The sequence below is a fragment of the Garra rufa genome, chromosome 11 (assembly GCF_049309525.1).
Source record: "Garra rufa chromosome 11, GarRuf1.0, whole genome shotgun sequence".
Taxonomy (NCBI): domain Eukaryota; kingdom Metazoa; phylum Chordata; class Actinopteri; order Cypriniformes; family Cyprinidae; genus Garra; species Garra rufa.
The window spans coordinates 26,711,762-26,726,736 of record NC_133371.1 but is presented as its reverse complement, the minus strand read 5'-3'; the positions used below and the strand labels follow the sequence as shown (position 1 = coordinate 26,726,736).

Genomic DNA, 14,975 nt, shown 5'->3' with positions numbered 1-14,975 from the left:
GTGGCAAAAACATGGAAATAATCTGTCGTTTTTATCCTATTGTTTACTGTATTTATTTGTTTGGCCAGTGTTGATGTGGGTTTAGGTTATTTTGCTGTTTTGGGCTGTAAAATAACTGAAATCGTGTGGCGAAGTGATATAGACATGTAATGTGGTCAAGCTGCCTGGAACTACGTTCGCCGTGCGTTTCCCTAAAAAATAATGCACACCATTAGAACGTTCGTCAGCCAATCAGATTCAAGCATTTAACGGCCCCATAGTATAAAGTTCATATGCGGTAGTATGTTTTAAAGTATTAAAGGTACAATATGTAAGTTTTCGCTGCTAGAGGTCGCATATTCAAAACAAACAAATAACCAAAGGCGTAGTTTGATGATGCCATGATAGAGTGTGGAATCATGGGAGTTGTTGTCTTCATCCCCACAGCCGGTGCAATCGTTGGGACTCATTGGGTAGAAATGTTCATGGATGAGCTAATGTATTAAATACTTATTACCATGGTGGGGCTGAAAGTTGTAGAAGCAAACCAAGGCCGCTGGAGTGATTGCTAATGAAGGACGGGCACGATACATGGCTCGAAATGCTTTTCCGATCGTGCGTATGTAGGGAAAAGCATCGCTGTTTTATCATACTAGATTCATTTTAATGTGTTGAAAGTTCTTTTATAATGCTACTTTGTGCGTTCGTCACCTGTCACATTTGGGATAATGTAAGTACACAAGTCAGCAAAATTTATAGCACTGTTCTAGTGTTTTTTTGGTATATTTTAATCAAAAAAATCGTACATATTGTAGCTTTAACAGGATTAAAATAACTGAGATTGCAGTTTAGATTACTTTACGATTAATCATTCAGCCCTGTTTTTAGTATCAAACAATGTACAGTACAAAACAGATCAAAAGACACTCTCGTAATACTAATATTTACCCTTAACATGTAGCCAGCCTTCAGTTCAGAGAACACATTATGACTTCATTCTGAATGTAGTTTCCCGTTGACTTCACCTTCCTCTATGTTGAAACACATAATGAGGGCTAATGTGTGGTCAAGCCTACTGACCATGGCTGGGAGATCTCTGTCAGGCCGGCGAGGCGATGCAATTGCGCACGGCTCAGACGGAGAAACTCCCGGGTCAAGAATCCAGCCCCCGGCCATGTTTGAGTTCAGCACCCTCTCATCAAGACCGAGACCTCCAACAGCAAAACACTGGGCTCTCAGTGATCCCTGCTTCCAGAAGCTTCCCCTAAGCAGGCTACAGCAGAAGCACTTGTTACTTTGCGAGTCATTGGACCACGTTTCAAAATCCCCAAGGCAAACCTGCCTTTGTCTACAACAGTGGAAGTAGACAGAGGTAAACTCTCATACTATGAAATACAAGCAGAGTCAGTGATCCATGTTTCAGGCATCGTGAGCGTAGCCTTTGGAAAAGCTGCTTGACCGAGCTCCCCTCCCTCATTAGATTGATAACATGGGTCAGTCCTCTAAAGAGCTTAGCGTCTGCTTTCGGACTCTATGTTGGTACATATAGAAAATTACTCTAAAAGCACTGCCATGCAGATCGAGAAAGCTTTTGACTTTATAACAACCTTTTTACATATAAAATCCTTTAATCTAAAGACCCTTGGGAGGGTCGGGCCACTGAGGTGAGCTTGATTGGCTTTTGTAATTAACCAGAAAGGAACGGCACAGCATGTTGGCGCTTGATACCATAACAGGACGGTATGATAAGAGTTCATGCTAGCTGCTTTCAGCTTTGCTTAGGGTAGTAGGGCGAAAACAAACAAACAAACAAACAAAACTGGTCACTTCAAGAGCCAGCTGTGATGATTGTGTCTCAGACAATTAGTGCCGAGGTTCACAGAGGCATAAGGAAATGGGCACAGTGGCACCGGGGACTGGTTTTTCCACCAGTAGGTGGTAGTCACATTACATCAGAGCATGAGTTTTGCCATGGCTCAGAGACATAAAACAGAGTTTGTGGAAAGGCAATCAGCCTCCCTGTATAAATAACACTAAAGGTCCCATCTATTCTCTAACTGAAAGTGATCATCTTAGGAGTTAAACTCAGGACAAATGTAGTTGCGGAAATTATACTTGACAAAAGAGATGCACTAGTTTATGTTTGGCTTCTTTGGTTTGCATCTATGGTTTTTAAATTAATATAATTAATTATATCAATAATTATTTTTTTTGCCATTTTTAAGCAACTTTAGCGTTTAAACCATTTTTATGTAATAATAAATACCAATTTTAATGTAATATAACATCATAAATTAGAAACAATATTATTAAATGTCATAAATAAATAGTGTTATAATATGTATTACACATTATTTAAAAAATAAACGAATTTTATGAATAATAATGATTAATTTTATTTTGATATAATTTTAAAATTAAAATGAAAAAATACATTTACAAGGTATATTGCATACATGTGCGCACACACACACACACACACACACACACACACACACACACACACATACTTACATAATAAAATAATATAATAATTGTATGTAATTACACCGTAAATGAAAAGTGTTTGTTAAAATATGTATTATTTTAAAATGAATTACAAATCTATAAATATTATTCGATAATACTAATAATATAATAAAATTTTATATACTACACTATACTACAGTACACACATATGTATTATTTTGAAAAAAAAAAAACTATAAATCTATAAATATTATTAGATAATAATATATAATATAATTAAATATCATTATACTATACACACATACACTGAAATATATAATTTTACATACACTTAGTATAATATATAAATAATATAATAAAATATCATTATACTATACTACACACACACACACACACACTGAAATACATAAATAATATATTAATTGTGTGTAATACACTATAAATGAACATCATTTGTTAAAATGTGTATTGTTTTAAAATAAATAAACTACACATATATAAATATTATTAGATAATACAAATAATATATATAATAAAATATCATTATACTATACACACACAGAGAAATATGTATTTATGTATATTTAAATGGTAGTATAATATATAAATAATATAATAAAATATTGTTATACTATACTAACACACACTGAAAAATATAATAAAATAATATAGTAATTGTATGTAATTACACTATAAATAAACAATGTTTGTTAAAATCTGTATTATTTTGAAATAAAAAAAACTATAAATATATAAATATTATTAGATAATACAAAATATGTTTATATATACAATTAATACAATAAAATATTATACTATGGGCACACACACACACACACACACACACACACACACACACACACACACACACACACACACACACACACACACACACACACACACACACACACACACACACACACAAACCCTGTTGGGTTTACATGTTTTATGGGGACATTCCATAGGCGTAATGGTTTTTATACTGTACAAACCGTATTTTCTATGGCCCTACACCTACCCTACACCTAAACCTAGCCCTCACAGGAGATTGTGCATACTTTTACTTCATCAAAAAAACTCATTGTGCATGATTTATAAGCCTGTTTCCTCATGGGGACCTGAGAAATGTCCCCACAAGGTCAAAATCTACTGGTATTCCTATCCTTATGGGGACATTTGGTCCCCACAACGTGATGAATACCAGGTACACACACACACACACACACACACACACACACACACACACACACACACACACACACACACACACACACATACACATATATAAATGCTAGAAAATGCTAAAAAATCTTGTGAAGTTGCAATTCTACAACAGTGTAAAGAGCACAACCATTACAATATTTAAAAAAATAATAATTGTATGGTACACATTACACTTGGTACACATTACACACTCACTGTGGACTTTTACAAGATTTTTCTTTAAATGTCCTAAGGTTATACTGCTCTACAACAGTGGTATATACATTCTGAATATGTTTTAATTTGTCTATAGTATATGCACACATGGATGGGTCAAGTGTAGAGTCAAGTTTTTTTGGCCATGCCTTGCAGAGAGTGGACTGGATGGAGAGTAATTATTTGTGGTGAGTCGAGGGCCCTGGGGGTTGCAGGGTGGGCGGAAGAGGCATGGGGTGCGGTGAGATGGAAAGCACGCCAGTCCCGCTCACGCTTGATGCTCAGTGAATCTGAAAGGTCATGTCATGTTTTCTGGCAATTGACTCGATGGGTTTGGATTCTGCAGCATAAGGCTGGTACGATGTTTTGTGTATGTGAGTGTGTGTGTGTGTGTGTGTGTGTGTGTGTGTGGCTGTGTGTGTGTTTGCGTGTGTGTGCTTCTGCTCCACACATTTACTGGGAAATGTGCCCCTGGGTTGTTTTTCGCATTGACCTTATTACCCTGCGCTGTGACGAGCTTGCCACAGAACTTGCTATCTCTCTCTCACACACACACACACACACACACACACACACACACACACACACACACACACACACACACACACACCCTCCCGCTCTCTCTCTCTCTCTCTCTCTCTCTCTTTGTTTGTTTTTCTCCATCTCTCCACCTCAAGATCACTTCCAACATTAAAAATAATAATTAAAATATCAAACAAAGAACGTACATATTTGGAATTGTTTTAGAAGCCTCACCAAGCAGACAGAACAAGGAGGGGGAGGGAAGACGGCAATGAAAAGCATTTTTCAAACCCTGTTGCTCTAAATGAGAGGAGACAAACACAGAGTAAGGGCAATATTAGCACATTTAATTAACGCCGATCGCAATCATCAAACACAGGCGGCTCAAACGCATCCAGCAGCCTGGCTAAACCACACAGGACCTCCATCTGCATTTGGCTCCATTCTCTGATATATCTCTTGCCTCGCAGCCATTTCTCCGAGTGTAATTTACCAGAACAATGTAATTTTAACCTTTCCCCTTGCCTCATCATCAGGGACTTTAAGTCATTTCACTGGAAATGAAGAAACACATCTGTGTCTTTTACGGCAGAGGACACACCATAAAAGCCGAATGGTTCCGTTAAAAAGGATCCTCTCCCTCTGAATTAATCCCAACTGTGCACGCCGTGTCGTGTGAGCTAAATGTTAATCATCCTGAAAGCTTTGTTTGAATGCATTTCCGTTTGGGCTTTTGAACTGTTGCTACTGGAATTTCACATTATTGTTACAGTCTTGAAGGAATATTCTAGGTTTAATACCAGCATTTGTGGCATAATGTTGATTACCTCAAAAGTAATTTGATTAACAAAAAAATGTTACAGGGAAGCACTTACAAATGGAAGGAAATTTAAAACCAGTGAAGATAATTTCATAATTTGAAGAGATAATTTGAAGATTTTAAGAGCACTTACATTAATTTTTTTTTTGTTAAAACATTATATGCAGACATGCTCTTATAAAATGTAATAATTTAAACTGAATCAATTATAAATTAAAATTCAATGATAAATTACCATATATTATATAAATTAAAAATGATCATATATTGTGTATATAACATCAGTGCTTGAAGTAGAAAAGAAGTGCTGGCACATGTTTACACTAGTGCGTTTTCATTTAATAACTGTTTTAAAATGAAAATGATCCTTGTCCATACTGGTGTTTCCACTGCATTTCAGGAAAGATCTCCATCCACAGTACACGACCGAAAATGCATGTCACATGACCATTCATGCACACTGTAGCATTATGCTACAAAAGACAATTTCTAAAATTTATACTATGCATTACTAAAAACTCACTTTAAACCACCATTGAGTGTTTGTACTTCAAATTGTGATATAATGTGTTTTGGTCATATAACTTGGTTAAAATATGTTATTTGTAGACTTTTATATCAAACTAATTGCTACACCTACTTAGCATTTCTCATGTAAACAACCTGTAGTGTTAGAATATCACATACAAATCATATACTATCAAAATCGCGTGCATGAAAAAGTAAAAACGCACTAGTGTAAACATACCATGACTCTGAGTACTGGCAACATGTGAGAAGTGTCAGTATGCACGAAAAAGCAAAAACGTATTAGTGTAAATGTAGCCTGACTCTGAGCACTGGCAACATTTAAGAAGTGCTGGTACGCAAGAAATGTTGAAACGCACTAATGTAAACGTAGCCTTACTCTGAGTACCAGCAACATGTGAGAAGCGCCGGTATGCACAAGAAAGTAAAACACACTAGTGTAAACATAGCCTGACTCTGAGTATCATGCCTGTGATCATGAAAATGCACTTGTGTAAATGTAGCCAGTCTCTGAGTACCGGCAACATGTAAGAAGTGTCGGTAGGCAAGAAATGTTAAAACACATAGTGTAAACATAGCTTGACTCTGAGTATCAGCAACATGTGAGAAGTACCAGTATGCACGAAAAAGTGAAAACACACTAGTGTAAATGTAGCCCATCTCTGAGTATCAGCGACATGTGAGAAGTACCAGTATGCACGAAAAAGTGAAAACACACTAGTGTAAATGTAGCCCATCTCTGAGTATCAGCGACATGTAAGAAGTGTTGGTACACAAGAAATGTTAAACTGCACTAGTGTAAACATAGCTTGACTCTGAGTATCAGCAACATGTGAGAAGTGCCAGTATGCACGAAAAAGTGAAACCGCACTAGTGTAAATGTAGCTCATCTCTGAGTACCACCAACATATAAGAAGTGCCAGTATGCACGAAAAAGTAAAAACACACTAGTGTAAATGTAGCCTGACTCTGAGTACCTACAACATGTGAGAAGTGCCGGTATGCACGAAAAAGTGAAACCGCACTAGTGTAAATGTAGCTCATCTCTGAGTACCACCAACATATAAGAAGTGCCGGTACGCACGAAAAACCAAAAACACATTAGTGTAAACACAGCCTGACTCTGAGCAGCAGCAAAATTTTAGAAGTGCCGTTACGCAAAATATGCTAAAATGCATTAGTGTAAAAGTAGCCCGACTTCCCTGGTGAAAAGAACAGCTACAACCAGCCTAGGCTGGTTGGCTGGTTTTAGCTGGTCAACCAGCCTGGTCTTAGCTGGTCATAGCTGGTCAGCAGGCTGCTTTTAGAGGGGTTTTGGCCATTTTCCATACCAGCTAAAACAAGCTACTTCCAGCCTAGGCTGGTTTTAGCTGTTTTTTTCAGCAGGGTCTGAGCACCGGCAACATTTGAGAAGTGCCGTTACGCAAGAAATATTAAAATGCACTAGTGAAATGTAGCATGACTACGAGTACCGACAACATGTAAGAAGTGTCAAAACACACGAAAAAGTGAAAACACACTAGTGTAAATGTAGCCTCACTCTGAGTAACGACAACATGCAAGAAGCGCCGGTACATATAAAAAAGTGAAAACGCACTAGTATAAATGTAGCATGACTCAGAGTCCCGACAACATGTGAGAACTATCGGTATGCACGAAAAAGTGAAAACGCACTAGTGTAAATATAGCATGACTCTGAGTACCAACAATATTTGAGAAGTATCGGTACGCACGAAAAAGTGAAAACATAGTGTAAACATAACCTGACTCTAAGTACTTGCAACATGTGAGAAATTATGTTTTAACAAGGTTCGTGAGGAACACAATCAAATAATCAACTAATTCGCCACAGGTGGAGCATGTTTAAGTTAATCATCTTAACTAGCAAATACGTTTAAGTATACAGCCAACTTACCTCTGTCCCATGACAGTTTTTTGGCATCCCTCCCCCACCCCAATGCTCACTCTTAAACTATTCCTATCCCATATTAGGGTTGGGGGAGTTCTCTGGGTTCGGGCTATATTCTGAGCTCTGAGCCCTCCCTCAAAACAGCACACCAAATATGCTTACTATTTGCTCAAACTGATTATACAGGTTCATCTCCAAAAATTAGAATGTAGTGGAAAGTTCATTTATTTTAGTAATTTAACTCAAATTGTGAAACTTGTGTAATAATTCAATTCAATACACACAGACTGAAGTAGTTTAAGTCTTTGGTTCTTTTAATTGTGATGATTTGGCTCACATTTAACAAAAACTCACCAATTCATTATCTCAACAAATTAGAATATGGTGATATGCCAATCAGCTAATCAATTCAAAACACCCGCAAAGGTTTCCTGAGCGTTCAAAATTGTCTCTCAGTTTGGTTCACTAGGCTACACAATCATGGGGAAGACTGCTGATCTGACAGTTGTCCAGAAGACAATCATTGACACCCTTCACAAGCAGAGTAAGCCACAAACATTCATTGCCAAGGAAGCTGGCTGTTCACGGAGTGCTGTATTCGAGCATGTTAACAGAAAGTTGAGTGGAAGGAAAATGTGTGGAAGAAAAAGAAGCACAATCAACCGAGAGAACCGCAACCTTTAAAGGCTTGTCAAGCAAACTTGATTCAAGAATTTAGGTGAACTTCACAAGTTATGGACTGAGGCTGGGGTCATGGCATCAAGAGCCACCACACACAGACAGGTCAAGGAATTTGGCTACAGTTGTCGTATTCCTCTTGTTAAGCCACTTCTGAACCACAGACAATGTCAGAGGTGTCTTACCTGGACTAAGGAGAAGAAAAAAATGGAATGTTGCCCAGTGGTCCAAAGTCCTCTTTTCTCTTTTCAGTTTTGTATTTTATTTGGAAACCAAGGTCCTAGAGTGTGGAAGAAGGGTGGAGAAGTTCATAGCCCAAGTTGCATGTTAAGTTTCCAGAGTCTGTGATGATTTGGGGTGCAATGTCATCTGCTGGTGTTGGTCCACTGTGTTTCTTGAAAACCAAAGTCACTGCACCAGTTTACCAAGAAATTTTAGAACATTTCATGCTTCCTTCTGCTGACCAGCTTTTTAAAGATACTGATTTCATTTGCACCTGCCCACATTGTTGGTATGCACAAAAAGTGAAAATGCACTAGTGTAAATGTAGCATGACTTTGAGTACTAGCAACATGCGAGAAATGTTAGTACACACGAAAAAATAAAAAAAGCACTAGTGTAAATTTAGCCTGACTCTGAGTACCGTCAACAAGTGAGAAGTGCCGCTATGCACAGAAAAGTGAAAACGCACTAGTGTAAACGTAACCTGACTCCGATTACAGGCTACATCTAAGAAGTTCCGATGTATTCGAAAAAGTGAAACACACTAGTATAAACTGTGTACTGGTGCATACCAGCTCACTTCGAGCACTGTTCAAAAAGAACTTACATGGATGAGTCATTCATAATAATTTTTATTAAAAGTGCCTCACTTTAACCCAGACTTTTTTAAACCAAGAGGAAATTATTTTTTGTAACAATCAACATCCCGCCACAAGGGCTGTCGATTGAGCTTAACTTGTATTGAACCCTGAATATTTAAAGGTAGTTGTTTGTTATCCTTGCTAATCTCTGTCTCTCTCTCCATGAGTTCTGCCTCACACTATGTCTGTCTCTCGCTCAGCGGCTCGGTGGCAGAGCTCCAGAATCACTTAGATCATTTTACCTAGGGCACAGAGAGGGCAAAAAGAAGCCACTGACCCCCGCTTGCCCATGCAGGGCTTTACGCCTCGCTGACTTTCCTGGTGTGACATTTTCCCCCATATCTGCCCTCCCTATACCCACAGTTCCCTCTCCAACCAACTAGCACAGCACAAGGGGGAGAATAAAAAAGCTCCGAACGATCATTGTCTGCACAGATATCAATCAAGTGAACAGCAGCCTGGGTCAATCTGCTGTCACAGCGTTCACAACTCACCACCATGGCACTCATGCAAAATGACAATAATGACAGAATGCCACAAGTGATATCACGTCTAATAACTTTTTTAAAGGTAAATAAGAGAAGAAAGAGGAGAAGCTGTGTCCATCTTGCATCACCTGACCCCTTGCCACATTTTCACGAAAACTGGAAGGCCTCGTTTTCTCTGCGATGACAAATATAGCCCCTTCGACAGGTCATGAGATGGTCATGACATTATTAAAAGATCAATTGTGCCTCTAAACATTGCCGATCTACTGTACAGCTATGACCACGACAGATGGGACTTATGTAGACGTGACTTTAATATCTATTTAAAGAGGTTTTAGTGACAATGATCTAGTGAGACAAACACTTTTGAAACCTATGGCTTTGACAAAGCCCTGACCCGAGCCGAAGTGACAGCTGTGCTGATGTAGCTTATTCCAGAAAATGTGGATTGATTAGGAGCAGGGAAGTCACACATGCCAAGAACTGAAACACTGGAAAAATAAATTATATATATACTGTGACAATTTTTCATGTTAGAAAAATCCTACATAACAGAAAAAAGATTCATTCCACATTTTGAATTAGTAAGGATTAGTAGTTCCATAAAAATGAAATAAAACGTTAACTGGTTAAGAAATAGTGCACCCAAAAATAAAAATGACCCCATGATTTACTCACCCTCAAGCCATCCTGGGTATATATAACTTTCTTCTTTTAGACAAATACAAGTTATATTAAAAAATGTCCTGGCTCTTTCAAACTATATAATGGCAGTGAATGGTGGTCGATAAGATCAAATAAGTCCAATAAAAGGCATTCATCCATCATAAAAAGTACTCCACACTGGTTATTCTAAAAGAATAAAGTCATATACACCTAGGATAGCTTGAGGGTGAGTATTTTAAGGGTCTGAATACTTTTGCAAATGTACAGAAATAAGCATATCACCTACAAGTTCAAGTGTGTCTTGTATAACATATACATTTGTCATGGGAGTGAGTGGCATCTTTAGCTTTCATCGACCTCTGAGCATCACAGACATTAATGGAGCGAGTGTTTTAAAAGTTAGCATGAAGACTGATGATGTAGACTAAGAGCTACCATGCAGTGTTCTTTGGCAGATCCTTCTTGCGGCCTCCAGGGAGGGCGGTGTTGAGTGCTTGTAGAGCAGATATTTAAGGGGCACTGCCACGGTTGAAGAGTTTAGATTTTCCTCATATTCTATAAAGCCGGAGCCAAGGGAGTTGACTGAGGAGACATGAAGTGTGTGTATGTGTGTGAAAGAGAGAAAGGGGGAAAGGGTGAACTAAAAAAGCAGGGCACACTGCGCCGGGATCAACACGTGTCTGCAAAAGCCTAGAGGTTCGGCAACAATCTGTTCCGCTTGGTTCGCTGCAGTGCTGTGACCTCGATTTCTGGACTGCTGTTGAGAGGCTCCTTGCACTCAGGCTTGACACAAGCACAGGACCGCCCTTCTCAATGCCGCCCCACCTTAGCAAACATGAGGGTGTGTGTGTGTGTGTGTGTGTATGTATGGACAGGGAGCTGCCTGTAAAGCTGTGCAGTTGGTGTAGGAAAGTGCAGCTCTCTGTGCCCCCCTGTCTAGGGTGGGATGAACATCTCTGCAGTTTGGCAGTGCTGAAAAATGACACTTTCAATTGGGGTCAATTGGACCCCTGCCTCTGGATCTGAGATGGCAGCCATGACGAGGAGTAATCTCAGGATGAGGAAATAATTGGCTTTCTGGAGGAAGAGTCGGACCAGGCAGGGGAGACAAGAGAGGGCTGTGGAACACTAGGGGTCAGTGGAAGTCCATAAAATCATTTCAAGTTTGTGTAAACCTGAGTGTAAGTTCCTAAATATAGGTCTACCAATGCAGAGTGGATGATAGTGGATAGATCTGTGGGGAAAAGATAGATTTTGTTAAAAGAAGCTTCTACTGCCTCACCTCCAGCCATAAAACATATTTCTCATTAATATTATCATCACAATTTTAGCTGTCATCATCAAAATTTTTTCTCACTAAGTTTATTAGAGATGCAGGTATGTGTAAAGTATTAATCGATATTGGTTATTTAATTGTTCATGCTAATTTTTTTTGCTTATTTTTACATATAGATTACCATTGATGTCATCTGGCACTCATTTAAAATCAATCATTAATCTATTATCTATATTGAGATTATAAAATATATTGAATATGAGAGTATAGACTGATACAGATTATTAGATTATCAGTCAATATATTATCGATAGAATCTATCTATCTATCTATCTATCTATCTATCTATCTATCTATCTATCTATCTATCTATCTATCTATCTATCTATCTATCTATCTATCTATCTATCTATCTATAGAATAGAATAGACAGATTATTAGATAATGAGTCAATAGATTATCAATAGATTCTATCTATCTATCTATCTATCTATCTATCTATCTATCTATAGAATAGAATAGACAGATTATTAGATAATGAGTCAATAGATTATCAATAGATTCTATCTATCTATCTATCTATCTATCTATCTATCTATCTATCTATCTATCTATCTATCTATCTATCTATCTATCTATCTATCTATCTATCTATCTATCTGTCTGTCTGTCTGTCTGTCTGTCTGTCTGTCTGTCTGTCTGTCTGTCTATTAAATATGAGAGTATAGACAGATACAGATTATTAGTTAATCGGTCGATAAACTATAGATAAATGATAGATTATAGGTATCTATCTATACAGATTATTAGATAATCAGTTGATAGATTATCAGTAGATTATATCTATCTATCTATTTTGAGAGTATAAAATATGTAGAATATGAGTGTAAAGACAGATACAGATTATTAGTTAATCGGTCGATAGATTATTGATAGATCAACAATGGATTATTGATATCTATCTATCTATCTATCTATCTATCTATCTATCTATCTATCTATCTATCTATCTATCTATCTATCTATCTATCTTGAGAGTAAAAAAATATAGATAGTATAGATAGATTAGAGTATAGCTAGATTATTATATTATCAGTCGATAGATTATCAATAGATTCTATCTATCTATCTATCTATCTATCTATCTATCTATCTATCTTGAGAATAGATAGATACAGATTATTAGATTATCAGTCGATACATTATTGATAGATTATCAGTATCTATCTATCTATCTATCTATCTATCTATCTATCTATCTATCTATCTATCTATCTATCTATCTATCTATCTATCTATCTATCTATCTATCTATCTATCTATCTTGAGAGTATAAAATGTATAGAATATGAGAGTATAGACAGATACAGATTATTAGATTGTCAATTGATAGAATATCTACTTTTGTTAAAGAATTTGTGGATATACTTTTGTGGAATACAGTTGGTGCAATGCTAATGTTTTTCATAATAATTATAGGCATTACTTATAAAATCCAGATGACATTTTGAGGTATTAGACAATATATATTACAGTCTTCTTTATGTTATTACATAAAAAGTATACAAATTTAATATCAGCCATTTATCATTTGTCATTATCATTAACCACACCATGGACTAAATATTGTTCTAAATGTCATTTTGAAGCATTAAGCAACATTATTTCAATCATATGCCTGGCAAGCCAATAGGAGTTCCCTATGTTCCTCTTGTCTCACCTCTCTTTCTCCTTGCCTTTCTCTCCAATTTGCTCCAGACTAATTATGCTGGGGTTTATGGAGCATTTTTACCGCCCCGCTCCTGTACCTCCAAAGTGGTTTGCTGAAACAGTGGTGACATGGGGCTGTGGTAATTATCTAATTGTTTGAGCCATGTCTGTCTTTGATTTATGATGTTGCATCAGAGCCTGACCTGATTTATAATGAGGTCCCCCCACTTGTGAAAATCTGAACCTGAATTATGTGGCACAAGCCCAATTATTTCTCTATGAGGTTTTGGTGGCTGTTGACATTGATGGTTTGCATTCTCAAACAGCTGCCTGCCCAGCTTTTGCCTAACCACAATAATATGATCCATCATTTCAGAACAGACCCACCTCTCGTCTCTCACTTACACCAGCGCAGAACTGCAGACTCCGTCGTTGCTCACTGCAAACAGCACCATATTTCTTCATCACCGCTGTGTTAAAGATGCTCGGTGCATTTCGCCATCATCCCTGGCATAGGGGTGCACAGGTTCCCCCTCCTCATCGCTTCCACCTGCCAGACTGAGACCGCCCGTCTTACTAATCTGTCTTTGGGGAGAACGACGACGGGAGCCGGCAAAGGACGCGGCCCCCCCGGGCCCCATAAATCCCGCCGGCACCCGATTACCCAGTTCAGGCCACAAAGTCAAAGAACTGGGCATTAAGTGGAGCAAGTTGCTTGGCACCAAGGACAAAGCTGACAGGAAACATAAGGCCCCCACATGCGGCCCGGACGTGAAGAATAGACCGGCTCGCGAGGACGTACGCTACACGGATGAGACGGCCCCTCTCAAATTAGCACTGAGCAGGGTGACTGCCGCAACGGCGGCTGATGAAGAGACACGCGGCTGCCACTATTTGCGCCGCTAAGGCATTCATCAAATTAATTACTGCTGCGCCCAACCACCTCTCTGATACCTCTTTATTTTGAGTCCTGTAAATGGGGCCTCAGACGAGTCCTGACAGGGAGCCCTAATACACACACTGCCTCTTCGCCAGCAACATAATTAATTGAAAACTTCGCTGGCTTGACAAATTGGAATGATGAATCTATCTTCTATGAATAGCTTAAGGAGAGAGAGAGAGAACGGAGAAGAAAAAAATGCATAATCAGTCAAAAATGTAGACGCAACATCTCTCTCGCTGGCTTCGCCGTGTATTGAGAGCCATTAGGGCCGAGAGGAGCCGTGGCACTGCGAAAAGACTGACTTTCCTTCCATCCGCATCTCGATTGATAACTTTGGCTCTTCGATTTAATAGAGCGGTCAAGGTGGAGCTGTTCTTCTGTATGGTTCAAGAGAAATAAAGAGAGGTAAGATCATTAATCATGCGCTTGTACTCGGTTTTTTTATGGTTGAATACAGATGGGTTAGTTTCTCTAGTGTCTCTCCAGTTCTAACCATGTTTATGGCTTTTGCTTGATGTTTTTTCTTTGTTAAACATGCCTTTTATTAGACCTATTATTTTTCTGTTCTGAAATCATTTTAAATGAACTCTTATATAATGTCAAGTTAAACACATCATAGTTAACACATCATACATTTATATATGCAAATGTACCATTTAAAGAGTAATGAGGGTGACATGCCACCTTAAAAGCCATTTTGAAAAA

General features: G+C 38.1%; 1 protein-coding gene across 1 annotated transcript in view; it reads right to left on the bottom strand.

Annotated features, from left to right (window-relative positions):
• Nucleotides 1–972: 972 nt before the first annotated feature.
• The window catches only part of LOC141345292 (arrestin domain-containing protein 4-like), a 39,190-nt gene continuing 25,187 nt past the window's right edge, over nucleotides 973–14,975 (bottom strand). The window contains exon 8 of the mRNA XM_073850161.1: nucleotides 973–1,327. Coding sequence (XP_073706262.1) covers nucleotides 973–1,327 — 355 coding nt within the window. The remainder of the gene's footprint in view (nucleotides 1,328–14,975) is intronic.